This window comes from Colossoma macropomum, unplaced genomic scaffold (genome assembly GCF_904425465.1).
Source record: "Colossoma macropomum unplaced genomic scaffold, Colossoma_macropomum, whole genome shotgun sequence".
Lineage (NCBI taxonomy): Eukaryota > Metazoa > Chordata > Actinopteri > Characiformes > Serrasalmidae > Colossoma > Colossoma macropomum.
In genome coordinates, this window is record NW_023494788.1 from 26,670,138 (window position 1) to 26,689,168 (window position 19,031).

The 19,031-nt window shown below is 41.4% G+C and overlaps 1 protein-coding gene across 1 annotated transcript in view; it reads right to left on the bottom strand.

Moving 5' to 3' along the window:
* The window catches only part of drp2 (dystrophin related protein 2), a 74,175-nt gene that overhangs the window by 32,410 nt on the left and 22,734 nt on the right, over nt 1-19,031 (bottom strand). The window contains exons 3-11 of the mRNA XM_036568939.1: nt 18,212-18,368; nt 14,164-14,284; nt 13,589-13,857; nt 11,803-11,949; nt 9,856-9,934; nt 8,544-8,604; nt 7,145-7,206; nt 6,641-6,715; nt 5,410-5,611 (exon numbers count right to left, since the gene is read on the bottom strand). Of these exons, the coding sequence (XP_036424832.1) occupies nt 5,410-5,611; nt 6,641-6,715; nt 7,145-7,206; nt 8,544-8,604; nt 9,856-9,934; nt 11,803-11,949; nt 13,589-13,857; nt 14,164-14,284; nt 18,212-18,368 (1,173 nt within the window). The remainder of the gene's footprint in view (nt 1-5,409; nt 5,612-6,640; nt 6,716-7,144; nt 7,207-8,543; nt 8,605-9,855; nt 9,935-11,802; nt 11,950-13,588; nt 13,858-14,163; nt 14,285-18,211; nt 18,369-19,031) is intronic.

The window sequence follows — 19,031 nt, forward strand, 5'->3', positions numbered from 1 at the left end:
TTCTGTGTGAAGTTTGCATGTTCTCCCCGTGTCTGCGTGGGTTTCCTCCGGGTACTCCGGTTTCCTCCCACAGTCCAAAAACATGTAGTCAGGCTTACTGGACATGCTGAATTGCCCCTAGGTGTGAATGTGTGTGTGATTGTATATGCATGCATGTCTGTCTGTCTGCCCTGCGATGGACTGGTGACCTGTCTAGGGTGTATCCTGCCTTCCGCCCAATGACAGCTGGGATAGGCTCCAGCACCCCACCGCGACCCAGAAGGCTAAGCGGTTTAGATGATGTATGTATGTATGTTATGCTCTGTGATGGACTGGCGACCTCTCAAGGGTGATTTTCAACTTCCACTTAAAGTTAGGAAAGAAGATTTTTGTCTAGTTAGGACACTTTTGTAAAACTGTTTTCTGATCTGGAGTTAGGACAAGAGTATGAACTCAAGAACTGTTAAGAATTGTTTTGTAATATTATGGCTATGTTCATACATTTTCAAATGTATTTGATAAATACATACATTCACTTTTGTATGGTACACTTTTATGTTTAATATTTTCCCATGCATTTCAAAATACATGCATTGCATAATATACATGGTTAATATGGCAATATATCCTGAAATACATTTTAGTGTTTGGAAAATATTTTGGCTTGGATTGCAATGTATTTGACATGTATTTCAAATATATAAAAATATATGTCCATATATTTTTTTTCCATATGGGGAGAGTTCTTTGAATTTAATGATTCATCATTGAAGGATATTATATACTGGAGATAATGAAATTCTTTGCTATTTTATGTTGAGAAATGTTGTTTTTTAATTGTTGCACGACCTAATTAGTTGTAAAATGTTCCAACACGTGTTGTTTTTTAGCATTACATAACTTCTTACATAACTAAAAACTTTATCAGTCTTTTGTTGCCCCTGACCCAACATTTTTGGAAACATGTTGCTGGCATCAAAATGGGCATCCCAAATCCACAGTTCAAATTATATACACACAATCAGAATCTAAATTAGAATCACCAGTATGTCTCTCCCCCACCAAAAAACTTACCTAGCAACACACAGATATAAGTAATATCTACATGGGATTTGGGTGGAGTATACACCAAGCAGCCCATGACTGACATTTTTTATTTGGCATATACGCAGGAGCCCTAGGTGCAGTCCATATAGAGCTTTCTGTAAATTATCATGCTGATGCAAGCCTTTATACAGATCTTCATTAAGTTTTAGATTTGTTCAGACTAGTGATGCACAATGATATTGGAATATATCAGTATCGGCAGATAACTGCTCAAAAAAAAAATCAGCAGATGAATACATACAGATGTATAGATTTGACTGCTATTTCAAATCTACCTGATGACATATTTACTGTATTTGAGAGAAGCAGACAATTTAGGTTACGCTGGACTGTTACACAAAAATGTCTGCATTTAATTCATTTTACAGCATCTGTAACCCTATACAAATGAATGTTATATTTCTCCATTTCGCTAATCTAAGTTGACCTTGAAGGGTTAGAGATTATCTGAATGTGTATTTAAATTTATATCTTTAATTAATAAATATTCTAATATAGAATATTTTTCTGACAACTAGAAAAAAAACATCTTTTTTTTCTTTATTTTGTGTCTTTATTAGGCCTGTGGTATATTTGTGTGGTGTTTGTTCTCATCATAGACATCATGACACCTGGAGACTGACTGTCAGTTGAGAGACATAAGGTAAGGTCTTTACCTTGCCCAACACTAAACTATGCCATCAGACATGGCCTATGGTTGAGCAGCTGGAACTGGGTATTTCCACCTTTGTATAACTAGGTGAAAGGTACCTTTGAGATTAGTTGGGAACCTTTGAGGCCTTAGGCCTGACTGAGAGTGACTATTCCAGATGTTATTAGGATGTGAATTAGGGACACTATCTTGGCTCACTTAACCAATGACATTGTGTTCAGTTATGTTTCTGAACCAGTCCAAGTCTACATTTAGTAGTTTTGATATGTACTGACAAATCAGCAATCAAATGTGCAGTCAGTCTCATTTAAATTTGATCTGCATAATGGTATAATTGTTTTGTACAAACCTGTGTTAGGTGGAGAAAAACACCTAACCCCCACTTTCACCCCCCACCTTGCTCATCTCTCTCACTCTCTATATTTTTCTCTCTCTTATTTGGAGTCTTTTTACTTTTAGTTAAGCATTTGGATGTGAGGCTATGTATGTTTGTAAACATTTTGACCTGACCAGATTTTTTTTCTCCATTTTTCTCCATTTTCTTAATTACGTTTCCTTTTTGTGTTCATGTAATGCTGAAAAGCACTTTTTTATTAAATGCTACCATATTTCTATTTGAATTTCAATTAGAGATCTTCTCTTTTTGTGGTATATCACATCACATGAATAATGATTAGGTGTTTATCATGTGTTTCTAAATTTGTATCTTAGTCAGGCTGTGGCAAATTACCTAATAATTTAGTCCAATTGTTACATTTTATATTTTTTATATATCGGTATCGATGTCGATATCGGATTGCAATTTTACACCTTCTGCATGGTCCACCGTACCGGTATACTGTTACAGGTTATAGCCCATGTGTTTCCATGCACAGAATAATCAACGAAAAGCAAAAGCAACATAACCACTTCTCTTGTCCTGATCATCTGCATGAAGAACTCAAATAACCTAAAAATCTCACACATAGATGAGCACCATTTTTTACTTTTTCATTTTGAGTATCGGCAAGAGTTCAGAACAGGTGTCTGGTTAACCATAGGGAAGGAAAAACAATGGTTGGACTTTGGCCAAGAATAATGTAGGACTGAGTAATGGAGGCTGTTTCGTAAGATAGGCCAATGAGTAAAAAAGTCAAGTGTCACGTTGGTGCTGATGAGGACTTGCTATCTTCTACACAAAATATTTCTAGGACAATGTGCTGACATGTTATTTGTCAGAGAAATATATTTTTATTGTTTCTGGATTTAGTTAATAGTAGCTAGCCAAGTTAGTGAAACAGTTATATGCTATTTTTGCCTTCTTAGCTACATCCTTAACAACACATCTTTGTATAGTATAACATAAGATAAAGTTTAACATAAGATACTTCTACCTAAATATGAGCAATACCATCAAATTTTAAACTTGTTAGCCACAATGAAATGTAATGACACCTTGAACAGTTAACTAAGCACTTCAGTATCTCTGGACATCCCTACAATTTTTAGTTGCATGAGAAACCAACTGTCTATTGCATCAGTTGTTCATTAACTGATTAATTGTTGAACAATTCTTTTTTTTGTCAGTTAATGGATAATCATTCACATCCTTAGTACAAACCTAGCAACACTACTGTATCTGATACTAACATCAGCATGACACCAACTGCTATGCCACTGCCCTGTCAGTGACATTGCTGTGTTGGGAATGGTCCACAATCCAAATAACGTCTGGTCAACAGTAGTCCTGCCAGAAACTAGCCATTGATGAATGGGGTAAAGCGTATTTAACACACTGAGTGTAACAACACTCTGTACCTACATTCTAACACTAGTCAGAAGTGTGGGAACAACTAGCTTTTCAAAATACAAATGAGTTCATTTTCACTGCCAGTTTGATATAACTAAAAAGAGTAAATACTGATAACATATTAACAGATTTTATATTTAATGGTTTTGAAGAAAATAGTATCACATGTAAACATTTGTTACAATCTTTGTAACAGTGCTACCTCGGAAATAATGGTATACGCTACACATTTTAGCTCCTTGTTATGAGCACTCATCAGCACTCAAACCTTTCAGGTGTTTAAACCACCACTAGGTCAACAGATTCTCAAGTGCTTTTAACAATGGTTTGGCAAAAACTGTCAAATAATTACAAAGACACTTTGTAGAAGACACTGCACTTCAAAACTTTTGACAGGCAGTGTACATAGTGTACCAGTAAGGCAGGTGAACCTCATAAAGTGGATAGTGAGTGGAAACACAAGGTAGGTGTTTCTAATTGGATGATGAGTGTATGCGGTGTTGAAAGTGAGGGGGCACATTGCAAAATTACTAGTTACTAGTTAAATTACTTTGACAGTGTTCGGTCCAACTGGACTCAACTAAATACTGTAAGCATTCATTTAACACTATGTAGCAAAACATAAGCATGAAGGTTTGAGGGACAGGTAAAAAAATGCAGGTCTTGAATGAAAATCTTCAAGGTCTTAAACTAGGTGTCCTTGGTGTACTCCTATGGAGTGCATGTGAAAAAGAGTGAGACAGTGACAGGGCCCAACACTGCAACCAACAGTAACTGAATACAGTGCTATAGAGAATGGGCTTCATGACCCCCGGTGACTGTACCTTTTCTAAGGTGACTGAGCTCATGAGGCTGAGGAGACGGTGAGAAGACTATAGTGTAGAGAGAGGAGAGTAACAGTCCAGTGAGTAAGTGACTGAGCCCAAGGCATTACCAAAACTCTTTATAGCCTAGTCGCTGAATAGATGCAGTCAGCTGGAAGAGCTAAGGGTGAAAGAGCCTCATGCAGAATGAGCTGAATCCTTCTACCTGAATCACTCATGTGCTGGATCTAGTTTAAATAGCCTAAAAAGTACAATATGTACAGAGGCTTAGGGAAAGTGGATATGCTTGAAACTGATCGGAGGGAGGGGATGCTGTGCTTGAGGGAGAGTTACCCCAACAATAATGAACAAATTCAGAATTTTTGCTCAAGCTCCAGAAATATTCCACCAATCTCATGTAACACTACAAAGTTGTCTTTTGCCCGATATAAGGACAAATCCCCCTGTTAGGGCTGTTTTTCGAAAGCAAACATTTCTCCTGCTTGTCTGACTGGGAACTGGTGATTATCATTCCCATGCACACAGCTCATTCTCATTCACTCGCTGTGTTTATCGCAAAACAAAAAAAGCAATTACTGCAATTTATGTGCAGGGTAAAAGCGGTGATTTCCAGCCATTAGCAGCAGGTAGTTAAGAGCCGCTAAACAAATTTATGATGGATAGAAAAAAAAAAAAAACTGAGAGGTTGTTTCGCCTTTTTATGTTCGTTGCCTAAAATTCTCAATCAAGAGCTTTGGCAGAGAGATCAAGCAGGGGGCTTTTAACTCCGTCCCACATGCTCTGATTGGCTGCCTGCCTGTCTTGATTTCCCTTTGCCTTTGTCATGATCTAATTCACTTCACAGGCGCACAGAGAAAACACAGCCCTGGTATAAAAGAGCGCCTTAAATCAAGCCACCAATCAGAGCAGTGGGGGCAGGAGCCTTAACCTTGACAGGCAACCAAAGGTGAAGTGGGCGTGATTGGATGATAAATGAGAGTCAGCGGGTGTAGGAGGTCATGAGGTCAAAGAATGTCAAGCAACAGCACATCAGAGGTATTGTGGTAATGTGGCAGCACCTGTCATAGACATTGAGTAACCAGTTGAGGCACATGTCCACACAGAGGGGGATGTTGATGAGTACAGATCGCTCTTCTTCTAGTCTTTCATACAGGGCAGTGAGGGCATGGATCACCTCCACCACGTCCATCACATATTCACCATGCTGCAGCTCTTGTTCTCTGAACACCTCGATCACACTCGTCAGCTTCAGCAGATCCACTACAGACATAAACACACAACATAATGCTTACTGGCCTGTTGCACCTTTTAAAACTTCAGGGTGTGGATTATGTGCGTGGAGTGCAAGCTAATTCAATTTGCCTCTTCCAAAGTAATTTTCCCAGGCCATTCCAAACAGGCTATAGATTTAAAGCTGTCCACTGATGTCATGCCTAATTGGATAATAAGATAATGAGATGACACATAGTGGGAGAGTGGCTGGAGTGCTTTCAGGGATGGTCGTAGAGACACTAACAGGCCTTGGTGGATGTTCTTCCTGTGCTGCCTTCTTCCATCACAGCCAGCTAGCACGGCAAACTGCAGAGTTACTATGCCAGCCTGGTAATTAATTCTCCTAATGACATGGACTAGCGGACCAGCAGAGAGAGAAATAAAGTAAGGATAAGGAAAGAGAGCAGGAGAAACTGAGAATGAGAAAGTGAGTGCCCCAGAGAGAGAGAGGAGTAGAGAGGGAGAGAGAGCGAAGGGAAAGGAGAGATAAAGGAAAATGAAGGCTGCCTCAGCAGTGCACTGAGCGTGTACGTATGCAGAATTATTTATTTAACTTTTGAAGGGGGTCGAGGGAGGAGAGGTAGATGGCCCTGAAAGAGATGCCTCTGCTCTGCGCAGGTGTGTGCTGCTGGATTGCACCCATCCAGGGGCAGAAGGGTCAGGAGCAGTCGAACTGCTGCATACCCAAGAGAGTGAGCTCTTACCTGGGCAGCAGCAGATAAACTACTGCCTGCCAATCCTGACTCTGGAGGATCACTAGATCATCCAATTCCTCATCAAGACTGTTTAATTACCTCCCTATAAGACGCATAATCGCACCAATTATTAGGCTTAATTAGCCTGCACGAAAATCGCTGGGCCCTAATGAAACTGACAGAGCAGGCTGGGCCCTATCCGCAACTAATCGATGACTGATACACTATGAGAGTGGAAAAGGACATTCGTCAGTGGCAGGTGAAAGAAAGGGCATAGTGGAGTGATTATGAAGAGAGAGACAGGAGGTCCCTTAGCACGTACATCTCAGAGCTTTCTGCACTCGCCGCAGCTTCATGGCTGTCCGGTATGCGGAGAACTTGATGTTGTTCAGGTCCGCTACGAGAGAGTAAAACCATGAGAAGAAAACAAAAAAAGAGAAAAAAAGAGTTAGAAAAATAATTTGGAGGAGAAACATTTACACCCATTTGACAACACCCCTCCCTTCAGCAAGGGATGAGTCAGTCGGGTGGGAGCATGCTTGTGGCATAGCAGCTCTGGTCACATCAGTGTTTGGAGGGGGGGGCTGCGTCAGTTCAAATTAACACACATAGAAAATGCCCTTCAATCACTATTAATTAGAGCAGGCAATGCAATCATATGGTTGCTAATGAGAGTGGTGTCTCAGTGGGGAAGAGGCTACAATAAAGGAAAAGGTGCTGAAGCGTGTGTGTGGTTGAGCTGTGTGCATGCCATATATGTTTTGTGGGGGGGGCAGTGTAGGTGGTACATGAAGATGAGAAAACAGAGTGAATTTAATTGTCTTACCCAGTGCTTGATATAATTCTGTCATCTTTGGATGATCCCAGCAGGTTGTCTGAGCCTGATGGCTAGAAAGAGTGATAGAGTAATGGGAAGGAAGGGAGCAAGAGAAAAAAATTCAAAAGATGAAAGAGAGGGAAAGAGAAAGAATAATAAGAAATGAGCACAATACAGTTAGGTAAATGTGCATAGAATCAAGGAAGGTGAAAAGGGGAGTATGAGAGAGAAAAAAAAGAGAAAGGCAGAGAAAGTGCAGCAAGCACAGTGCAAAAGCACAAAAGCTGCAGCTGGAAAAAGAAAAGTCCAGAGCCGGTTAAGTGCCTACATCCTGCAACGCTTTAATTGGTCTGTGCCAATGAAGTTTTAACAAAGACCAAACACAGCATGTATCTTAAGTCCTCCTTCGCAAACTGTTGTTGTCCAAAGAAAAACAAATCTGCAAAATGATAACTATATAGGAGAGGGCAAAAACTTTCTTAACTTTCAGTGTACGTTTATGCAAAGAGATTTTATTCAAAACAGTTTTGGAGCATTTCTATTGGTCCAGTCATCATTTAATTTTCACACAATGTATAGAACAGCTGCTCAGCTAAAATTATGCAGAAAACTGGAGATCCTTTTTATGGACAGCAACAAAATAAATGTCCAGTAGCTGCAGTCACTGCACAGTTTGGTCACTTCACTCTTTCCAGCGTTAAGCATGGCATGGACAAACCCTCTCTTCTCCTGTATCGCTGCGCTTACTAAAGCAGCAATACTGTGAAAGAAGGATGGCGAGAGAGAGATATCAAATGAATGAATAACGAGAAAAAAGAAATAGCCAAGGCAGCCTAGAGAGGGCAGTTTGCCAGGAGCTGCAGGGCCATTCACTTGCTCATAATTACCTGAGAAGAGTTTACATTGATCGACTGGCGACAAACAATGTCCATTTGTACTTCCCTCCCGTGGCCCACTTACGTGGCCCATAAAAACCGTGCACAAGACATGCAAGGCATCGGATGCCACAGCTAGAGGCAATGTAGAGATGCACTGATGGAGTCCAATTCAGAAAACAACGGTCAGCGAGGAATATCGATAAGCCAAACAAAGCAGAGGGACCAAGTCCAATTCTTTCCCCTAAAAGACAACAGCCATTAATGTCCCTATTCAAGGCTGACTGACCGACATCTATGGAAACAGAAATGGGTTGTGAAACATAGCAGACTGTCTGACAATGGCTTGCCATGGTCGAAATGTTGTTTGTATCAAAGCACAATAATCTTCTGCACCAGGGAACAGTAATTGCCTTTTCAGGAATCTTTCTCTCCTCTCTCTCTCTGCTAGATAAACCAACATCCTTCACTTCTGGTTTGTCTTGTGGGCTGCCAATGCACGCTGACTGCAGATGGCTCACAGCTGAACTTACTTGATATAGTATGGCACTTTGTTGGGGGATATAGCACGCTCCCAAGGTATCTGCACAGAACCTAGATACAGAGAAAAGGAGAGGGAGAGGGGTGAGAGAGAGAGAAAGAGCAGTTATCAACCACAAAAACATGTCATGCATGAAAATCTATTTGCAAAATCTCAAATGGCATAGGTCAGGTTCCTCCAGGCACACTACCGTCATGCAAAGAGACAACAAAACACGAGTACACAAGAGGTGTTTAGAATACCTGAGGACATATTTTTTCAGAAGAGAGAATGCAATCTTTTAAAAGGCACTGAACACTCCTGTAAAAGAACTGTTTAGCAATACAGAGCTGGAATTCAGGTTCAAATTCCAGCTGTGCCATTCACTGTCAATAATTCATAGAGCATAATTTTGTGTTTACACTGAGACGGCCAAGTCCCTCTCATCGCTGTTGCTATTCGACACAGCAGCAAGTAAAGCATCTTCATAGCTGCTGACAACCAATTAGCATTCTATTCTGAGTGTTCTCCTCAATTGTGTGACCAGAAGTTCAAAAAGGTGGTGGGCCTTGATAGAATTGGAGGAAGACAGCAGAAAACACTTACAATTCTAGGACTGGTTTCTAAATTTGGAGAAAATACATAACAGTTTTGAATAAAATATGACCCATTTTTGAAATCACGTTCCACAGCCTGTGTAAAAATATGTTAAGGCTCATAAGCACTGGTGAATGTTTTCATGTGTGCTATGACAAAGACTGAAGACTAACCTATGATTAAATTTGGAGAAAAATACCTTGTTTTTGAATATAACAGGATACATTAAAACTCACAGTAACACTTTTAACATTGTATTATGCAAGGACATTACTCATTTCTAGGAATCTGCAGTGCAAAAAGTGCTGCTTAGTGCGGTTTTAAATTACTAAGTTCTAAATTATTGAGTTGTTTCAGCCTATATTAGCAGATATCACTAAAACAGCTGTGCACGTGTTGTCTCCAGCTCCCAGAGAGTCATGGCTCATCAGCAGCAGCCTAAGAGTTTAGCGTGATCCGCTTTCTCAGCTAACTCTGCCAGCGCAGAGGGGATCACTTTGCATGCACTGTGGGATTCCCTCAGCATAGATCTGGAGCTCTGGAGTGACAGGGAACAGAGGCAGCCCACGATGCTGACTCTAACGTGTTGCTTTATTTTTCAGCCACTCATTTGCAGTTAGCAGCTCATATCTCCATATTAGCCCTATCTCCCATCTCTGTCCCAGTACTGCCCCAACCCACGAGCAGCAGGCAGCCCAGTGCAAGCTCAAGTGAGACAGCTCTCTTACTGGAGAGAAAGTGCTGTGATCCAGGGCCAAAGTCTCTGTGGGCGTCCTGCAGCTGCTTCAGGCGCTCTTCAATTGAGCCCTGAGAGGAAAGAGAAAGAAGGAAAGAGGGAGAGAGAGACAGAGAGAGAGACCCTGGGGTGAATCACAAGAGACAGTTCTACATTCTTGTCCTTAACTCCCCTCCGAGAGCACACACAGAAACATGTACACATGCACACACACAGAAATACACACACACATAGTCTCTGTCCTCTCCCACGATTAGGCTTAGCTACAGATGTAGCAAGTCCTTCTCACGTCCCCTGGCCCCTTCCCTCAGTCCTTTGAAAGAGCCAGAAAAAGACTCAAATGAAGACAATAGCTGTGTTGAAATAAATGTGCCAGGAAGGCTATGTGTTACACAGGGGACAGAACAGGGGAAGAGAGAGCTAGATGTGAGCGGGAGGTGGCATTTTGGTGCACAAAAAGTTCACTGCGATCAATCCTGGCCCTCTCTCTCTCTCCACTCGACCGTCACTGGGGGATTTAGCCTAACTAATCCCAGTTTATTTACAAGGTATTGGATTTGCCATGTAAATCATCGTCGAGGGATGTCAAAACATAGACATAAACAACGGCCAGCAAATCCATTCATGTGAACACAAAGGCCCACAATGCACTCTCCTTTCTTTCTCCCTTTCTGGTTCACTTCTAGACATTTCAAGGACACCCTGTCCTTCTTGAACATAATAGGAAGTTAATGTAGCACCACAGACACTACATGTCTCTGCTAGTCAATGTAAACATTGAGACCACTTGGCCTAACTGACACAGTTATATTAAACCTAAATATACACTCCCTGTTGTGCATCATGGGAAATGGGTAATTAATGGAAATATCCGTGCAAGACTGAGGGCATTTTTTCAGCTAGTCAGAAATGCTGTCTGTGTGTGAGTGCTTATGTGTGAGTGTGTTTGCATTCAGTGTAGCTGAGTTGAACTGATTGAGCAGACTCACCCGAAGCTGAGATGATAAATAATTTAAGAGGAAAAATATTAGAGAATTAGACTTTAAAATGCGCTACATCTATGTGAGTGGGTCCCAAGCAGGAGGAGCAGATTGTTCCATTCAAATGAGTAGGATTTAACATTTATTACAGTATTCACACACCAAAATTATAGGAAGGAAGAACTATATAGAACAAATTTTACACAAAACACTAGCAGACATGGTCACATATACCCTCTCCTTCACTATGTATGCATTTTCTTCATGTCCATGTCCACCACTTTAAAAAACAAGACTGAACATACAATCTTTATCTACTGCATTCTCATATTGTTTTCAGGTTGGCTCTGGCTCTTTGTTTTACACTAATCCACTGATCTTTTCACCCCCACAGACAGGTGCACTCTGTGACCAGGCTCGGATCATCCCATAGCAAAATAGAAACCTCTATTTGGACTGGTGGGAACTTTACTAGTGGCATAGTGGACAAAAAGAAGCAATTTCAAATTTGTTGTGTTACTGCCTTCATAATCGTGACACTCACCTTTACCTCATAGTTAAGCTCCAACGCGCATCAAGCGTCCTAAGTTAAAGCATACTGTCAGAGTGGGCGTTTTCACTTATATCTTACCTCTGATGACTTTATGAGCAGAAGTAAACAGTTAGCAGATCCCTACCAGCAAGGACTATGCAACTTTTTTCTTTAACTCGGGTGACTGACATTTTATATTTGGCTTTGGAAATGGGCATCCTTTACTCTGTTGAAGTATTACGTCTCACTTTTACAGATCCTCCTGGCCCTGGCTTTGACTATCTGGAGCTTCAAATATAAAGTATATTTGAAGTTCAAGATAGTCAAAATAGTAATGCAATCCTTACTGCCCTGCAGTGCATGCATTATGCCTCGATCTAAACACCCCATAAAGGCTGAGGCAACGTTACAGGTGGGTCCGGTCTACCTGCAGCAGCTTCCACCTGCTGTTGAGATGCTCCAGGGCACGGGCATTCTCCATGGACAAGTGCACGTCAGAGATGGCCAGCTGGTGGGCCAGGTCGTTGATGTGCTTCATACCCTCCTTGACTTGGGTCAGCTCTTCCTTAAACAGCTGCAGAAACAGAAGGGGAGAAAGAAAAGGGAAAAAGAGGAGGGAGCACTCTGGTCAGCCTCAGTGTGCACTTGAACAGCTGGAGGTCTGATGTGTCAGCAAGCTCACACTGCTCTTGCACGTCCAGGGCAAATCAAGATAATAATGTGCTGGAAGTCTGTGCAGCAAACCCTCACGCTCAGTGCTTAATGGACTGCCGCCTCGTGACAGGAACATGAGGTCCACAACTTTGTTTAGACAGGGCCGCTGACACGACCACCCAGGCAGGCCCCTGAAATGCATGCTAGCCCTGATGACAGAGTAAATGTGGACACTGCTCCACTAAATTACCATTTCTAATCATAACAGGGGAATGGAACACAAAAGCCAATGAATTAAAAAATATAAGGGAAAACAGTCCCCACTTTAAAGCAGTCATGTTTCAGCCATCTCCCACTTGCAACAAGGCCACAAACATCAATTTTAATGAGAGCCCACAACCATCTTTTTACTGAGAACTGATCAGTGTTCTCTTACCCATTTATCTTCTCAGTGTTAGTTCTCTTTTCACTCACAATCTTCTCTTCTAACACAGCACCAATACAGCTCCAAAACACATAAAGCTGGCCACTGAATTTGTTCAAGTAACATCGCAGGACAGGTGAACGCACTCAAGACTGGCCAGCAACTACTGTAGATCGATAGAACAGAGGAACTAGTCTTCCCACCCAGAGAGCAGTAGGGCCAGTTGTGCTCTCTTGCACCTCTGGCCATAAACTGCTGCGGCATCATTAAGGTTTGAATTGGGGTCTTGGAGATAGGAGGCAACCCTCTTAGCCAGCTGCACCACCTGGGAGCCCATCACTGATCGGATTAGCACAGACGGGGGGACAACCCACTGCCCCACTGTGACTTTAATTCAGCTGTGCTGGTCATTCTTTCTGAGCTTTTAGTCAGGCTCTAATGGAGAACTATTAGAGGCAAAACAGGTAAATGCATCCCAGAGAGTGGGCAGCCAGCTATGCTGCATAAACAAAAAACCAGCAAGCACTGCAACCTGCTTAACTACTCTCACTTGTGCTCTTCACATCAGAAATACGCTCTGTTCTTCATGCACAACCACCGTTCCTTTGTTTATCTTTAAAATCCAAACGTCATACAGCCTCTTCTACATAGGAGTTGGTGATATGATTATATCATTACATTACCACTATAAATGATGTCATAACAAGCTTTTCTGAGAATATTGTGGATATTGTTAGTACTTGAAGAACACTGATTAACTATACGCTTTATTAAAAACAGAGATTTTGATGGGGTGCCCATGTGGGATAGTTGAGCGAGTAGTTTAGGCATGATAGCCTACTTTTAGATACTCATCTTACAGTGAAGTCAGTGAACTCAGTATTAGCTTAAGTTTTCACTTAGTATTTTTTAAAGAAGAAACATCAGGATCATTGACTGATCCTCAAACATCTGTATTAGCATTAAAAAAGAAAAAGTGTCACTTCTATATCCAACTTGTTAAACCTCAAAAAATGCAATATTCCAACATGTCATTTTTGAAAATAAGGTAAGGAAAATAAGGAAAATAGGTTTTTATCATACTGCCTACTCCTACATCCAGGCTACACAAAAAACTTAAGCTCATTTGCTGTACCTTGGTTGCATCTATGTGATCTTGCAGAGAGTCGATGAAGAGATCTCCCACAGGCTCCCAAGCATCTCTCACTCCTTCGGCCTGCTCCAGAGCCCCAGCCAGCTCTTCCATAGCCGCTTGGACCTGTAAAAGCCTTTCTAGAGTGCGCTCCATGTGTCGGTGCCGGTCTACACAGCGCGCCGTCAGTTTCTCCCACAGATCGCTGGCCACGTTGGCCTGCTTCCACACTGAGCGGCTCACATTCAGCATCCGCCGCCTTGGAGACACCTCTGCATGAGAAAAGGAATTGGGTGGAGAATACAGGAGAGGAGACGAGACGAGAAAGCCAAAACTGTGAAAACAACAGCCCCACTCTCTTCATTATTGATGTCACCGTATGTCACATGCACAGCTGCATTTGTCTAATTGGGGATGACCCAGCTCCAGCTGCTGACGTATATAAAGGGTCATGGTTTCTGATTAAGCATGCCCACTGGAAGCACCTGTACTGCATTGGTCTAATAAGGAGGCTAAGGGATTTGGAATTTAAGTGGCCGGTGTTTGCTTGGGGAGAGTATTCAGAAAAGGTAGCAGACCTTTGCCATCTGGCAGCGTCTCCTCAGGCTCCTGGAATGGATGCTGGGCCAGAAAGGCCTGGGCAGACTCCAGAACTGAGTAGATGAAAGGCCCCCTGGACTTTACATCTTCCATGAAGGCCTGCAGACACAAGCCAGAGATAAAGCTAATGCACATTCGTATGCACATTCTAGCAAAAGCATACCACATGTATAAAAAATGAAACATATATGTATATTTGCACAAACATACTCACAAAGACACACACCCTCTAAAAAAGTCTCTTACTCACATTACTGGCTCACTGACTGCACAAGAAAGTTATGTGTATAAATATGTAGAGACCTGGAGTGGACTGCTCATCTGTTCTCATCACAAATCACAAGCATCTAAACTCATGAGACAAGTTCCAGTTGACGCCATTTAGATAGCTTTCCTATTGCAAAAGCTGCCCAAGTAGGGGGGAATGGGAAGGACACTCTCATTCGGCATACGGGTTACCAACACGACACGTATTACCCAAGGATCAGCTTTCCAAAAGCACAGTTAGAAAAATTAGACAGTGTTCACAGTTATACATGCTGTTCCATTTCATGATAATTTGCTATGATGCTTCTGCAGGGATGGATCATGGCTTTGTGGGCACCATTATCTTTGGTGGCCTCTAAAACTCTTACAGTAACACTAAATAAATCAATAAATACCTTAAAAGCAAGAGTAAACAATAGTTATTCCACTTATTAACGATGTGCAATATTCTATTGTGTCTGCATGGTAACAGTTTATGCTTTTTGTGTAAGGTTAAAAAGACCAACTTGCATATAGACTTCTCTTTTTCCTTTAAGCCAAATTGAGACATGATGCAGAAATATTCCTACACACATCAATGAGTAAATAGCAGCAACAAAATCAACAATATAATATCAAACCTGAGAACAGATTTTTTGTTTTATTTAATTCATTCAGTCATTTAAACATATTCAATGGCTATTCATTCATCTACTGCTTACATCTGCAGTGGATTATCCCAAGTATTTGAGAACCCTTGGGCCAACTGGTCTCAGGCCCCTTCCAGTCATAAGCCCCAGGGCTCTGGACCCACTGGCCCAGTCAGTAAACTATACCTGCACTTCTGGGAAATTCATCCTAGACTTCTTCCTCAATAAATCAACAGCCAGTGCTGCTCTTTCATCTTGATCCAGATCAACATGAACATTTAGACCTGTATCTTCAACTAATCATTACTAACATCTACAGCAAAAAATTCTGATACCAAGTAATACCGGTGGACATAATTTAACATGGGTCAAAACTGTATCAGACTAAATGGTTTCAGTTAAACAACGCTTTACTCACTGATTATCAATTGCCAACTACAAACTGTCAAATATTGTTGTCAGTTCCTGACTGTCACATTAATAAAACAGCAGAAACTCACTGTAGAAATAATATAAATACTGGCACTGGAATGTGAAGCAAAGAGAATTTTCACGATTATTGATAAATCTTTGGTACCTCATTATCAGTCAGGCCCCAACTGCGAGTAAAATCTGTACTCTGTTTACTCCATATACAACTACGTGAAAATATGACAAATATGTCACTACTTCTTCTAAAGTTATTTTATTTTAAAGGAGCCAAAATTAGTTTTATGCTGCAGGAAAAGATCACAATATACTTGAAACTTCCTACATTGTAAGCTAGAATTACTCACGGAACTACTCTTGCTGTGCTGCACAAAAATTAGTATCTTTCTGTGTCCATTACACCAAAGAATCACACAAAAGTCACTCCTGATAACAGCTCCCTGTACCACCACTCATTTTTTGAACTGAACTGAATACAGACCCAGATGAACTGACAAATGTGCACCAGGGTAAACACGCAAGAGTGTATCAGGGAACTGCTGACTCTGATAAGGTTCTGGTTCTGGTACCCCTCTGTGCATAAACAGACACATATGCTGAGGTCTGAGGTGAGTATAACTCTTATTCTCTTCAGCTTCAAACTTTAATCCTGGCTAAATTTCACTTGTTACACTGGTTGTTTAGCTCTGTCTATATCTCTCGCACATCAGTGTGGGCTTCTCAGACATGAATTAAGCCTTGTCTTTCACTCAGCTGCAGAGACCACACGTTACTCTTTTTAATTTCCAGTCAAAATGGCCAATGATTACAAGTTACATTTTTCACAGCAATAAGAAAAATCATAACGCATATATTTAACAGAAAATCACACAGAAGCCTCAACAACTAAACATAATATAAATATTTTCATTATTGAGTGTTTCTATGCTTTGCCTTTATTATAGCTTACATTTTTTGGCAGACTTACTTTCAGTTTTTCATGCTTCTTGTAAACACCTCCAGAGTTCACTCTTAAAACTCAGAAATATTTGCTTTAGCCATTTTTGATTTACATACATTAGAAATTTGCAAAGCAACTAAGGTGAGTTGGGGTAGTTTCTTGGGTAATTGCTAGTGCCTCTTTTAAGGGGAAGTTAATGTCAGTAATACTTTAAAGAGTTTTGTTAGGAGGACACAGCTGTACCTTGTTAAAATAAGAGTGGACAAATTAAACACTGATAGTGATAGTATAATACTCAGGTATTATACTCATTTTTGTGTAATTTTCTCTTAAATACACATTTCTTCTTTTTCTCCTGACACTAAAAAATGAATAACTTGTAAGTAATGGCAGTTTTGACTAGAAATTAAATAAATTAAAGGGTGCTCTCTGACTTTTGCACACTACTGTACAAATCTGTACACACACACAAAATTGGCAGTAACACATAAAAAGGTACAGAACACAACATACAAAATCCACTTAAGATCAATAATTTATGTTTCTTAAAACATTGCAATTCTCTGCAGAAAAAGCCATTCAATTTCCCTTTCTGCCTTGCCAGAAAAGTTTTAGAGAAATGCAGTGCTCTGGGAACGAGAGCACCATGCATAATTATAATGGAAATGGCAGCAGAAAAGGGGACATTAGGAAACTGTTAAAAGGATAGAACTCTGATGGTTTGGTATGAGTGGGAGGCTGGGGGTGTTAGTGGATTACAACTGGTTGGCGCTTCACAGCATGTTTGCCTGTAAGTTCATGTGGAGTTTGCGAGGGGGGGTTGATGGGGATGAGAGACAGTGTGCATGGATTGTGTGAAAGCAACGTGAGGGAAGTGAGGCACTGGCCTTTTTAATTGGGAGGCTGATTTCACAGCCAGTCTGATGGAAGTGAGAGGCTTTCTCTCTCTCTCTCTTTCTCTCTCTCTGTCGCTCTCTCTCTCGTCTATCCCCTACCCCCTGTGCTGGGCTCCACTTCCACACAGACAGAGTGCAGACTGACAGCAGTGAAAATTGGAACAAAGGTGGAAAAAGCTTTCCACAATACTACTTGACCAATTACACGTGTGGGTGTGTGTCAGTGTGTGCCTGTGCCACGTAAAAGCAATTGCACAGCACAAGACTTATTCTTGTTCTCTATGCGTATATATATATATATATATATATATATATATATATATATATATATATATGTTTGTGTGTATGAGCTTTGCTAGTGTCTGCGGATTGCTAATACGACACTGTATCAGCCTGTTCATTCTACAACCACTTACCAACCAGCATCTAGTCTTTGCAGAGCTTTGAAGTATATTGTACTCTCAAAGAACAGAGCAAGTGTATGAAAGAAGCTTAAGCTATCTATTGTGCATCTGCTGGCTTTGCTCTATTTTTGGGAATCTTACAGGGGTCTTTACAGGCGAGATGCAGAGGGGGTTTTAGCAATACAATTAAAAGATTTCAGCCATGTCGCTCTCTCTGCTTGACAATGGATCAGGGTTTTTTATTAGCCAGCGTAGGTGGGTGGGCAAGCACCCTAGTCTAATTTATTACCCCACAGCTCTTTCCGCTGTACTGTAGGCTTAAATGTTTAACTGGGCTCATTATTTTGATAGATGTGTAGATTAACAGTATTGGACATCAAAGAGCACAGCTAATTGAAAGGTATGTAAATGAGCGTGTGGGGAAGATGTGTGTGTGTGGGTGTGTGTGCGTGTGGCACTACCTGGTGAAACTCCCGCTGGTGTTGCACTGCCCCAACATCGCCCCCTATGGGCAGCTGCTCAGACAGCTCCTCGTCTTTGGCCGTCAGCCATTCGATGATTTCCTGCAGAGAGAGCTGCAGCTTCCCGCTGTTGTCTGAGAAGGCCTCCAGCCGCACCCTGCCAACACAGCACATGACAGGTTTGCCGCAAGGCAACAACCTGGGGTCACAACTCAGAGACAGCTCTCCAGCTGACAGCTCCACACTTCTACTGACCCCTACCCCATGTCAAGCCCACGCATGTCATAAACAGAGAAATCCTAAAAGTCTCTTTATCTTCGAGATATACGTCCGTGTGACAGAAACATAAAAGAGCATCTCGTCTCACTGAGCGGCATTTACATGGAAGAGGACATGGGGAGGAATCCTATTACATTTACAACAGCATGGATATACAATAAATAAAACATAAAGTCAGTCTTACAGCCACCTGCTGAGCACTGGCTGTGATTGTCTCTGGGAGTCAGGCTAATTCCATCAGATTCACAGCTTGGGTTAAATGGGAGGAGGGGGTGAAAGAGCAGACCTGCTTTTCAATTACCCAGAGTCCCAGTGTGGGTCCACCACATCCACCTTCATTATAGAATGTCACTTGCAAGCCCTCATGCAAAGCAGCAGTAGACACAAAAATAATTCAATTTATACACTCACACCATACAAAACCTCTTGCAGAAAGGCTTTACAGACAGCTCTGTCGATGGACAATTTCAAATAAATCTCTTTCACACTGTGTGCCGAGTACTGAGCAAAGAGAAACAGAGCTCTCTACAGCCAGTTTTAC